This window comes from Salmo trutta, chromosome 5, assembly GCF_901001165.1.
Source record: "Salmo trutta chromosome 5, fSalTru1.1, whole genome shotgun sequence".
NCBI classification, from domain to species: Eukaryota; Metazoa; Chordata; class Actinopteri; order Salmoniformes; family Salmonidae; genus Salmo; species Salmo trutta.
This window is the reverse complement of record NC_042961.1, coordinates 48099841-48113289: the sequence shown is the minus strand read 5'-3', so window position 1 is coordinate 48113289 and position 13449 is coordinate 48099841. Positions and strand designations below refer to the sequence as shown.

The 13449-nt window shown below is 41.9% G+C and overlaps 1 protein-coding gene and 1 pseudogene across 1 annotated transcript; both read right to left on the bottom strand.

Annotated features, from left to right (window-relative positions):
• Positions 1 to 1308: 1308 nt before the first annotated feature.
• On the bottom strand, positions 1309 to 2415 carry LOC115194318 (uncharacterized). The gene is made up of 3 exons (XM_029753944.1): positions 2370 to 2415; positions 1860 to 2216; positions 1309 to 1743 (listed from the first exon to the last, which is right to left on the bottom strand). The coding sequence occupies exons 1-3, from the start codon at positions 2413 to 2415 to the stop codon at positions 1343 to 1345; spliced, it is 804 nt and encodes a 267-aa protein (XP_029609804.1). The 3' UTR covers positions 1309 to 1342.
• Positions 2416 to 4536: 2121 nt separating this feature from the next.
• Positions 4537 to 12464, bottom strand: LOC115194945 (uncharacterized; annotated as a pseudogene).
• Between the last annotated feature and the right edge of the window lie 985 nt (positions 12465 to 13449).

Sequence of the window (13449 nt, the reverse complement as noted above, 5' to 3'; positions counted from 1 at the left end):
TGTCAACGATGTACACAAAACACTAATGTGAAAGTGGAAGAAATTCAAACATAAAATTACTTCGTACAAATAAGTTGTAAGAATTGGGCGAGTCATTAAACATAGGAAATAAAAACATGTTTATTGAAATATCACACAAGCATAAAAGCAGGTTACAGACATCCATGTTACAACCATTATCATGAAAAGGAAGAATTCAGACATTTGCTAAATCATTAAACATACAGTATTTTGTGCTACACTTCTTTTTACATTGCAATTGTATCCAGTCAGTCAACCTCAGCCACTATTTCTGAGGATTTGAGACTTCTGAAACCATCCTAGTATCAGCTTTCACACTTGCTGAACAATTATGCTCAGCATCTGAGTGATTCTACATTGATATTGGGAGAATATGCCAATGCAGTGACAGTCTCTTCAGCTACACCCAACTATTACATTGTATAGCAAATGAAGAAAGTACAAAATAGCCAAGTTACACGGACACAGTCAAGCTCAAATTGGAGGTCAGTAGGGCACAACTTAAAATTATACTGATTGGAGGACTGTCACATCCTGACTTGATTACTCACACCAGAGTAGATGGTTTCTTCCTCTCTCTGTTCTCTCCTCTGTTTCCTGGGCTTCCTATCAGTGAACTTTAGGCCAGTGTAGTTCAGGCCATCATCGTTACCGTGGAGCTATTGGGATGAAACACAGATTTACTCATTTCAGACTCTGGGTCACATCTAATGCTGTAATCTTTGCTTTAATAATCTTTTCCACTCTTGATACAGTACAATTGATCCTGCTAACCTGTTGTTCTGAAGTGTTGGCATGAGGATTCCCATAGTGGCTTTGTTGAAAAGGGGTCCCTGCTAAAAGGCAAACGTCAAAACATTCAATATATTGGAAACCTTTTATTTTTTACAAATAAAAACACTTACTGCTGTGAATGACCGATTTTTTGCCTCAAAATGTAGTAGGCCAGAGAGGGAAGTGGTAAAAGGAGGGCAAGCCTTCATTCCTCTTTATGAAATGTAACTATTATTACTATTACTATTACTATTAGTATGAAGACTTTTACTGTACCTGCAGAGTGTTCACATCGTGACCTCTTCATTCTCACACAGAGGATAATGTTGACAATCACACTCAGAATCACAGTAGTTGTCAGGAAAGATATAATGATGAGTAAAAGAAGATTACTCTGATCACCCAACAGGTCTGAAACTTAAAAAAACAAGGCTTGAATATTTTCTGTAATTCTTTATTCCGCAGTGATTTTGGCACACAATGAGCTATATAAATTATATTTGAAATCTAATACGAATTGAAAGTCATGGAATTAGATATTGATATTTTACACCATTTGAGAGAAAATGTTTGGTATTTTGGTTATGCACAGCTTACCTTCGATGTCCAGCTTGGTCCCGTTCCCGAACAGTATCTCCCCACATGAGGCCACAGCACAGTAGTAAGTCCCAGCATCAGAGAGGCTGAGGTTCCTCTTGGGGAGGTTGTAGACACAGCTCTGTGTAGGATACCCAGCCTTAGGGCTCTTCTCACACTGATCACTTCTGTCTCCATTGTTGTAAAATATTCCTGGATGGGATTTTCCTGAGCCGTGTCTGAACCAATAGACACTGTGTTCTCCTGCACAGGTTTCAGTGTGTATTGTACAGTTCAGAGTCATAGAGTCTCCTGGCTGGACTGACTCAGACACAGGCTGTTGGAGCACAGACATGCTGTTGGAACCTGAATCTGAAGAGAGTGAGTAAGATCATTGTGTGTACATTCTATTTTCCTGCTAGATTCATTCATTTAGCATTATATGAACACACATCATTACCAACTTTTTTAAAAGCAACTTATATTACCTTTGACAATTAAAACAGTTCCTTCTCCAAATTTGAATTTGCTCACTTCCATAGCACCACAGTAGTATGTAGCAGAGTCCCCTGACTCTGTCTTGGAGATGGTCAGGTTAAAGCTGTCAACACCCCTCTTCACACTTAAACGTTTAGTCTCATTAAAGTCTTTGTTAAAGTTGTTGGAATAAATACTATTTTGAGTGTGATAAAATGATGATGCCATGTGAAGAGGCTTCTCTCCAACAGTTTGCTTGTACCAAGAGATAAAATGAGATTGACAAAAGCAAGTGAGGGATACACTTTGTCCCAGTTGTGTAACTATCAAAGGGTCTGGTTGGATTACATCCTTGTTAAGTGCACAACCTGTGAAGCAAACAAACTAAATAAATCAAAGACAAAGGTATAGTACAGATTTATACATTATTATCATTATTCAGAATACATTGTCATTAAAATAGATTCAAAAAGACTATGATATACAAAATAAAAGGAATCATATTAATATTTCTTACTTACCAAAATTGGCGTAAAACAAAAAGATTGTCCAATATATAATCATCATTTCCTGTCTGAACTGTATAGTGTGTGGGGTCTGACAACGGGGCAGCTTTTATATGATGACACTCATTGGTTAATCATTATGAAGTAGGCGGAAACTCTGAACTAAGTGGTATTATTGGCTGTCTGAACAGGCATAAAACATCTGATTAAAACTACAATCTAACATGTGACCTGTAGCATACCATAGTTAGAACAGCCCTTCAAATGATGTAAAGTGAGTTACTGGTCTGTATTTTTTTTATCATAGGAAGTGAACTCCGGTAAGTTTGGCAACTTTAAAAAAATAAATAAAGATGTGATACTTTGATACCTCGTGCAAGTAAGTGGTAAGAATTAGGCAAGTCATTAAACTTATGAAATAAAAACATGTTTATTGAAATTTCACACAGGCATAAAGTCAGATTCCAGAGGTCCATTTTCCAACTATTATCATCAAAAGTAAGAGTTCAGGTATTTGCAAAATCATTATATACATTTTGTTGTACACTTCTACAAAAATAAATGTATGCTGTAAGTCGACCTCAGCCACTATTGGTGAGGATTTGAGACTCATGAAACCATCCTAGTATCAGCTTTCACACTTGCTGAACAATTATGCTCTGCATATGAGGGATTTTACATTTAAATTAGGCGAAGCTTGGCCCCTGCAATGGCATCCTACCGCAAGTTAGAAATGTATATAAATCGCCAGGTCACTCTGGAATAGTCAAGATCAATGTGGAGTTCAGAGGAGGGGTGGGTCTTAACTTAGAATGATGCCTATTGGATGAATCTCACATGTCAAATCCTGTCTCTATGACAGACCAGAGTAGATGGTTTCTTCCTCTCTCTGTTCTCTCCTGTCTTGTCAGTGAACTTCATGCCAGTATAGTTCAGGGCACCATTGTTCCGTGGAGCTATGAGGATGAAACACACACTCACTCAGTGAGTGTGTGTTCAGATTCTAGGTCAAAACTAATACTGTACTCTTTTGCTTTAATACTCTTATCCAGTCTCACTCTTGATACAGCAATTCTGCTAACCTGTTGATCTGATGTGTTGGCATGAGGATTCCCATACTGGCTTTGAGGAGAAGGGGTCCCCACTAAAAGACAAATTACATAACATGCAAAATACTTGAAACCTCTTCTCAAAAGGCGTACTACCATGTCTTATTTTCTTCTGAATTAAGAAAAAACATCAGTGTACCTGTAAATAGGTTGCTGTGTGTGTGAGGTGGTGTTAGTGGCATGAGAAGAGAAACAACTGTTCATCACTGCAGCATAAAGATGCATGAGTATGGAATAAATAAATACATTCAACTTCCTTTGTCTTGATTATTGTTAAACGTTTTATTTATCTTATCACAAGTAAGTAATTGTCAAATGAGTGTGTCAAAGAAGCAATGCACCTAATTCATTACAGTTACAGCTAACAAAGTTAGCAATTAAGGCTGTGTCATTCATCCAGTTCTACTGTCTGATCCCAGAGTACACTGTCTCTTCCTTCATGTTGCTTCTCTGTCTTCTAGACCTGTTCTTGTTGTTGCTCAGATTCAGAGCTACATAATGGAGACTGTCTGCATCTTGGGCCTGTGAAGAACAATAATATAATGGAGGAGAATATTACTATATGTTTTTATTGTATCCCCTTTCACACTTCTTTATATGGTAATACAACATAAGGAATTCTATTTACTGCTGCATCTGAAGAAGAAACTGCTGGACCTCTTGTCTGAGAGACGTGTCCTGAAAAAAAAGACAGAAAATATAAAGATACAACTGTTTCTTCCATTACAGATACATCTGGTGATATGAAAGAAGAGCAACTTCTATGAAGGACTTTACCTGTTACATACATCATTCATTTTTTTGCTATGGACTTCACTTACCTCTACACTGCAGACACTTTATATTGTTCATGATGTACACAACGCAACCAAGGACAATAATCAGGATAAATGAGAGACCCAATGCTGCACTCAGGCAGTACACTAAGAGAAGAGGGTCTGCGCCATTGTTTGGGAAAATGATTGCACAATTTCTTATGTGATCTAAATAACTAGTACTATGTACAGTTTTACACAGTAGATTATACAATAGATATAAACAAAAATGTAAATTGTTTCACCTGCACTTGATCTTCAGCTTGGTCCCATTTCCAACAGTATCTGCCCACATAAGACCACAGCAAAGTAATAAGTCCCAGCATCAGAGAGGCTGAGGTTCCTCTTGGGGAGGTTGTAGACACAGCTCTGTGTAGGAGACTCTGGCTCAGGGCTCTTCTCACACTGATCACTCCTGTCTCCATGGGTGTAAATGATTCCTCCTCTTCCATCCTATCATCTCTTCCCTCTGCTCAAATCCTTCTCCAACCAATCTCCTGAATCTGCCTCCTCAACCCTCCTCTCCTCCCTTTCTGCATCCTTTGACTCTCTATGTCCCCTATCCTCCCGGCCGGCTCGGTCCTCTCCTCCTGCTCCGTGGCTTAACGACTCATTGCGAGCTCACAGAACAGGGCTCCGGGCAGCCGAGCGGAAATGGAGGAAAACTAGCCTCCCTGAGGACCTGGCATCTTTTCACTCCCTCCTCTCCACATTTTCTTCCTCTGTTTCTGCTGCTAAAGCCTCTTTCTACCACTCTAAATTCCAAGCATCTGCCTCTAACCCTAGGAAGCTCTTTGCCACCTTCTCCTCCCTCCTGAATCCTCCTCCCCCCGCCCCCTCCTCCCTCTCTGTGGATGACTTTGTCAACCATTTTGAAAAGAAGGTTGACGACATCCGATCCTCGTTTGTTAAGTCAAACGACACCGCTGGTCCTGCTCACATTGCCCTACCCTATGCTTTGACCTCTTTCTCCCCTCTCTCCAGATGAAATCTTGTGACTTGTGACGGCCGGCCGCCCAACAACCTGCCCGCTTGACCCTATCCCCTCCTCTCTTCTCCAGACCATTTCTGGAGACCTTCTCCCTTACCTCACCTCGCTCATCAACTCATCCTTGACCGCTGGCTACGTCCCTTCCGTCTTCAAGAGAGCGAGAGTTGCACCCCTTCTGAAAAAACCTACACTCGATCCCTCCGATGTCAACAACTACAGACCAGTATCCATTCTTTCTTTTCTCTCCAAAACTCTTAAGCGTGCCGTCCTTGGCCAGCTCTCTTGCTATCTCTCTCAGAATGACCTTCTTGATCCAAATCTGTCTAGTTTCAAGACTGGTCATTCAACTGAGACTGCTCTTCTCTGTGTCACGGAGGCTCTCCGCAATGCTAAAGCAAACTCTCTCTCCTCTGCTCTCATCCTTCTAGACCTATCTGCTGCCTTTGATACTGTGAACCATCAGATCCTCCTCTCCACCCTCTCCGAGTTGGGCATCTCCGGCGCGGCTCACTCTTGGATTGCATCCTACCTGACAAGTCGCTCCTACCAGGTTGCGTGGCGAGAATCCTTCTCCGCACCACGTGCTCTCACCACTGGTTGTCCCCCAGGGCTCAGTTCTAGGCCCTCTCCCTTTCTCGCTATACACCAAGTCACTTGGCTCTGTCATATCCTCACATGGTCTCTCCTATCATTGCTACGCAGACGACACACAATTAATCTTCTCCTTACCCCCTTCTGATAACCAGGTGGCGAATCGCATCTCTGCATATCTGGCAGACATATCATTGTGGATGACGGATCACCACCTCAAGCTGAACCTCGGCAAGACGGAGCTGCTCTTCCTCCCGGGGAAGGACTGCCCGTTCCATGATCTCGCCATCACGGTTGACAACTCCATTGTGTCCTCCTCCCAGAGTGCTATGAGCCTTGGGATGACCCTGGACAACACCCTGTCGTTCTCCGCTAACATCAAGGCGGTGACACGATCCTGTAGGTTCATGCTCTACAACAATTGCAGAGTACGACCCTGCCTCACACAGGAAGCGGCGCAGGTCCTAATCCAGGCACTTGTCATCTCCCGTCTGGATTACTGCAACTCGCTGTTGGCGGGGCTCCCTGCCTGTGCCATTAAACCCCTACAACTCATCCAGAACGCCGCAGCCCATCTTGTGTTCAACCTTCCCAAGTTCTCTCACGTCAACCTGCTCCTCCGCACACTCCACTGGTTTCCAGTTGAAGCTCGCATCTGCTACAAGACCATGGTGCTTGCCTACGGAGCTGTGAGGGGAACGGCACCTCCGTACCTTCAGGCTCTGATCAGTCCCTACACCCAAAGAAGGGCACTGCGTTCATCCACCTCTGGCCTGCTCGCCTCCCTACCTCTGCGGAAGCACAGTTCCCGCTCAGCAGAGTCAAAACTGTTCGCTGCTCTGGCACCCCAATTGTGGAACAAGCTCCCTCATGACGCCAGGACAGCGGAGTCAATCACCACCTTCCGGAGACACCTGAAACCCCACCTCTTTAAGGAATACCTGGGATAGGATTAAGTAATCCTTCTAACCCTCCCCCCTACCCTCTCCCCAAAAAAGATATAGATGTACTATTGTTAAGTGGTTGCTCCACTGGATATCATAAGGTGAATGCACCAATTTGTAAGTCGCTCTGGATAAGAGCTTCTGCTAAATGACGTAAATGTAATTCCTGAATGGAATTCTTCTGAGCCATGTCTGAATCAATAGACACTATGTTCTCCTGCACATGTCTCAGTGTATACTCAGTGTATATTGTACAGTTCAGAGTCACAGATTCTCCTTCCTGGACTGACTCAGACATAGACTGCTATACAACGGTTATGTTTCTGGATGCTCAACCTGACAAAAAGGTTTTCATGTCAGTAATGTTTCCTATTTTGTGTCCTAACTGAACATTTGTTGAAAACTTAAGCTGCAGCAATTTCTGATTTTGCAAATACCTCAAATTGTATTAAGACATTGTACGTATATCCAAAACGTAAAGTGCAAAAATGATCAAGATTATAGTTGCAGAACATTAGTTTCTATTTGTTTGCTCTCTAAATTCAGATTGTCTACCTTTAATAATGAGAATGGCTCCTTCTCCAAATTCCACCTTGCTGGAATAAGAACTCCCTCATTAATATGTTGCTGAATCTGAGAGCTGCATGTCTGAGATCCTTAGGTGTTTTATTCCTCTGCCTCTTTGCACTGATAAGTGAAGGTTGCCTTTAAATTCATTGTGGACACAAGGCTCATGACTGAGGATTGTACCGCAGCTGGAATACACACAAAGACAAGTATGAATTGTATCAATAAAGTACCTGGGTGTCTTATGTTGGGTTGTAATTTGAAATTCTTGCTACACCAGAAGGTAATGGCTATATGTAGGAGGAATGTATATGGTGCGGTCAATTGAGGGTAGATAAGTGACACGGGCCTGAAAAGTTACTAAGTAAGGGAAAAGGCAATCACATGGTTGCGGTCACTGATAAGGGTGGATAGCTGTGAATTAGTGAAGAATGTGGGCCGAGGTCAGGTCAGGTCACATGAAGAGAGAAGGAACAGTTTATTACCAACATCACAACTTCCTGCCTAGCAACAAAGATGTGTTTAGAGAAAAAGAAGAGACTCCCCCTAAAGGGGGGTATAAATACTTGTGCTGGTGGGAACATGTCTTTGTCTTTGCAGCTGTTTGACCCACTGGGTGAATAAACTTGGTCAGTGTTACTTTCACTATTATTCACAGAAACATGAAGTGTAACACCTGAGAGTTTAGTAGGAGTCAGGGTTTGTACCTGGGTGGGTAGGGCTCTTGGCTGTAGCCTGGATACACCTTCTACTCTACACTCTGTAAACTAATGATTACAGTTCAAGAATTGATAAAAACCTATGATCTTGTAAGTGATAAGATACTGTGTTAGTCTACATGACATGCAGTATATCAGTGGAGTTGTGTTTCTAACTGTCATGGGCGTGAACAACGACGAAAGAGAGTAAATGACTGACACCACATAGACATCCTTCTGGAACCACATAGTGAGTGAAAGGCCAACCAGGCCTGTCCAAAGAAAAGACACAGCCTTGTCTTGAGCTCAAAACAGACCAAAGTGTTCCGGTACCTGTGAACAGCTCAATGAGTGCATGATGTGTGGGTGGGTTTAGCATAGTAACAGTAGGTTGTCTCTGCAGAAACCCTCTTGACAAACATTCATACAGGCACACTTTATGTACAACACCCAAGAGATGGAAGAATTCTTTTTTTATCCATATCAGTTGTTTAAATAGATATGTATTAATGCCAAAAGAAATGCGTTCTGTACACAGGGATTTCAGGAGAGCAGTTCAATCAATTAACCCATATGGCATTAGCAAGGATGCTTGCTGTTTCCTGTGTGCATCAAGAATGGTCCACCACCCAAAGGACATCCAGCCAACTTGACACAACTCTGGGAAAAATTGGAGTCAACATGGGCCAGCATCCCTGTGGATGCTTTCGACACCTTGTAGAGTCCATACACAGATGAATTGAGGCTGTTCTGATGGGCAAAAGATGTGGGGGGTGCAACTCAATATTAGGAAGGTGTTCCCAATATTTGGTATACTCAGTGTATACCGTATCACTCCACTATATTGCTACGGGCATTAGTTGATACCGTAAGTCAATAATTGACCAATAGTATGTGGACACCTGCTTGTCGAACATCTCATTCCAAAATCATGGGCATTAATATGGAGTTGGTCACCCCTTTGCTGCTATAACAGCCTCCACTCTTCTGTGAAGGCTTTCCACTAGATTGGAAGGTTGGTACGGGACTTGCTTCCATTCAGCCACAATAGTATTAGTGAGGTTGGGAACTGATGTTGGGCGATTAGGCGTTCGCTGTGGTTGAGGTCAGGGCTCTGTGCAGGCCAGTCAAGTTCTTCCACACTGATCTCGACAAACAATTTCTGCATGGACCTCGCTTTGTGCACATGGGCATTGTCATGCTGAAAAAGGATAGGGCCTTCCACAAACTGTTGCCACAAAGTTGGAAGCACATAATCCTCTAGAATGTCATTGTATTATGTAGCTTTAAGATTTCCCTTCACTGGAACTAAGGGGCCTAGCCCGAACCATGAAAAACAGCCCCAGACCATTATTCCTCCACAACCAAACATTACAGTTGGCACTATGATTTGGGGCACATAGCGTTTTTCTGACATTCGCCAAACACAGATTCGTCTGGTGGACTGCTAGATAGTGAAGCATGATTAATCACTCCAGAGAATGGCATTGAGCTTTACACCACTCCAGCTGACATTTGGCATTGCACATGGTGATCTTAGGCTTGTGTGCGGCTGGTCGGCCATGGAAACCCATTTCATGATGGTCTTGACAAACAGTTCTTGTGCTGACGCCGGGTGCTGACATTGCTTCCAGAGCCATTTTGGAACTCCGTAGGGAGTGTTGCAACCAAGGACAAGCTATTTTTATGGGCTAAGATCTTCAACACTCAGTGGTCTCGTTCTGTGAGCTTGTGGGTCCTACCACTTCTCGGCTGAGTCATTGTTGCTCCTAGATGTTTCAACCTCACAATAACATCACTTACAGTTTACCTAGGCAGCTCTGCCAATGTTTGTCTATGGAGATTGCATGGCTGTGTGCTAGATTTGATTAACCTGTCAGCAACGTGTATGGCTGAAACAGCTAAATCCACAAATTTTGAAGGGGTGTTCACATACTTTTGTATATATAGTATATGTACAAGTTTGAACATTCTCACATGCCGTTAGCACCAAAAGGCCCCTCCCCCCTGGACCACAAGTTAGAATAGAGGGTGCTGTACCACACATGAGATGCTTAACTCAGAGGGTTCAGATAGGGTTCATTAGCAGTTATTTGTGGTTTGTAACTGATTTCAGATAACTACAAATATATTACAGTCAATTTGATAAATAACTGTTTTGTTGTGGTTGTAAGCTGTCAGGGACAACATGAACAACAATTACAGATAGAGAGAACAACAGTGACACCACATAGACATCCTGCTGAAAACCACATAGAGACACAGAGACACAGAGAGCAGTTAGCAGGGTCCTGTGCGCATAAAGCCAGCAGGCCCACCTGACCAAAGCGTAGATATAGCCTCGTCTTGGGCTTACAGAAGACTGCAGAGTACTGTGAAACTGTTCACTGTGTGGGGGTGGGTGTTAGTGACATGCTATCAACACAACTAAAAGAGGACAACACATAACACATTACAGAGGAGAGAGGACATGAATAAATAAGTTGTCTCCTATACTTATGCAACTACTCTGGAACTCAATACAAAACTACACACAAACACGAGTCATTGTCTCCATCATATAGAGATCATTCTGCTACCCATTTTGAGTGATTCTGTGGCTCCTCCTGGTATCTAAGCTACACTTTATAGTAACTTAGTTGATGTTAGTAGTAATGATCCAGTGATGATGACTACCTAGCCTGTTTGATGCATGTTACTCTATGATTCTGAAATGGATTTATAACATGATACAGATATCTAATATCTATGTAATAAATGTATATATTACCTTGTTATAGATTCTTAACAGCCACACAGTGTCTTTGTTGGGCCTTTGTTGACAGGTATTATGACTACACGTATGAGCAATCACAGGAAAGTCAATTTTCTACGATTCTTTGTCAAATTAGTGAACAATTTGAACATTTTCACAACTTTTAAAAGTTGCTGCGACTCTAGTGGTGAAGCAGTCACATAATCAAATCAAGTTGTATTTATCACATGCACTGAATACAACAGCTGTAGACCTTACTGTGAAATGCTTACTTACAAGCCCTTAACCAACAATGCAGTTTTAACCTCTCTGGGGTATGTGGGACGCTAGCCTCCTGGAATCTGCACCTTTTACACAATAAAACCAAGGTTCTAATAAATGTTTTTTATATTACAATATAACCACTAGGAGATACTGATAGTCACATGTTAATAAATATACAGTGAGTGTACAAAACATTAAGAACACCTGCTTTTTCCATGACATAGACTGACCAGGTAAATCCAGGTGAAAGCTATGATCCCTTATTGATTTCACCTGTTAAATCCACTTCAATTGGTGTAGATGAAGGGGAGGAGACAGGTTAAAGAAGTATTTTTGAGCCTTGAGACATGGATTGTGTATGTGTGCCATTCAGAGGGTGAATGGACAAGACAAAAGATGCAAGTGTCTTTGAATGGGGAATTCTAGTAGGTGCCAGGCACATCTGTTTGAGTGTGTCAAGAACGACAATGTTGCATGGGTTTTTCATGCTCATCAGTTTCCCGTGTTTATCAAGAACGGTCCACGACCCAAAGGACATCCAGCCAACTTGACACAACTGTGGGAAGCATTGGAGTCAACATGGGCCAGCATCCCTGTGGAATGCTTTCGACACCTTGTAGTCCATGCCCTACGAATTGTAAAATATTTTTTCTTTTTATTTAACCTTTATTTAACTAGGCAAATCAGTTAAGAACAAATTATTTTTTACAATGATGGCCTACACCGTCTATCCCGACGGCCTACACCGTCTATCCCACTGGGCCAATTGTGCACCGCCCTATGGGACACCCAATCACAGCCAGTTGTGATACAGCTTGAAATCGAACCAGGGTGTTTGTAGTGACACCTCAAGCACTGAGATGCAGTGCCTTAGACCGCCGCACCACTCTTCTGAAGGCAATATCAGGAAGATGTCATCACTTATTAGGAAGATGTTCCTAATGTTTTGTACACTCAGTGCATATATGTTACTTACCCTCATGCATCAGAAATACACCCTTCCCGAAGATCATGGCATCATAATCGCGTGCAGCACATTTATACATCCCCATATCTGATGGTCTAGCATCTGAATAAGCCAGCACAAAACTGGTTCCACTCTTCGTTGTTGTAAACTGGGTGTTGTTAAACTCTCCAAAGAACTTTGCAGGGTTCGAGTGAGTGTAAAGAGACAGCATCAATACTGGGGCTTGTCCTATTATTATCTTGATCCAGTTGTAGTAGTTGCCATCTTCTTCTGACATGAGGCATTCCAAATTAACTCTGTCTCCAGACAGGAAAGTCTTCAGGACATCAGACTGAATCATGGCACCAAGAGACAAGCTGAAAAATATAAAAATGTATATTAAAATAATGATCATATCAATCTTGCTCATGCATGTACTGTAAGAACTCTGTGTGGAACAAAATGTATGTCAATCTTAAAACTTCTTGCGGATCAGTGGGATGCTAGATCAGTGGGACGCTCCCATTTCGACAACCTTCCGGTGAAATTGCAGAGCGCGAAATTCAAATTACAGAAATAGTAATATTTAACATTCATGAAAATACAAGTGTTATACATGAGTTAAAAGCTTATCTTCTTGTTAATCCAGCTGCTGTGTCAGATTTCAGAAAGGCTTTACGGCGAAAGCACACTATGCGATTATCTGAGGACAGTGCCCAGCACACAAAAGCATTAAAAACATTTTCCAACCAGGCAGATGCGCCACGAATGTCAGAAATAGCGATAAAATAAATCACTTACATTTTAAGATATTCTTCTGTTGGCACTCCAAAAGGTCCCAGCTACATCACAAATTGTCGTTTTGTTCGATAAAGTCTTTCTTTATATCCCCAAAAACTCAGTTAACTGGCGCGCTTCATTCAATAATCCACCGGTTTCCCTCCTTCAAAATGCATACAAAATGAATCCCAAATGTTACCAATAAACTTCTCCAAACAAGTCAAACAACGTTTATAATCAAACCTCAGGTACCCTAATACATAAATAAACGACAAAAATTAAGACGGAGAATCGTTGTTATTACCGGAGATAAACAACAAAGTACGCGCATTTGCTAGTACGCGTAATAAACACTTCAGCCAAAATGGGAGCCACTTAGAAAAACTACAAATTCTAGCTAATTTTTCCAAAAACAAGCCTGAAAATCTTTCTAAAGACTGTTGACATCTAGTGGAAGCCCTAGCAACTGCAATCTGGGAGGTTTTCCCTTCATATTAAACATGACAGCCATTGGAAACAGTGGTAGGCTGAATTGTTGTCCTCGGGTTTTCACCTGCCATATCAGTTCTGTTATACTCACAGACATTATTTTAACAGTTTTAGAAACGTTTTAGAAACGTTAGAGTGTTTTCTAT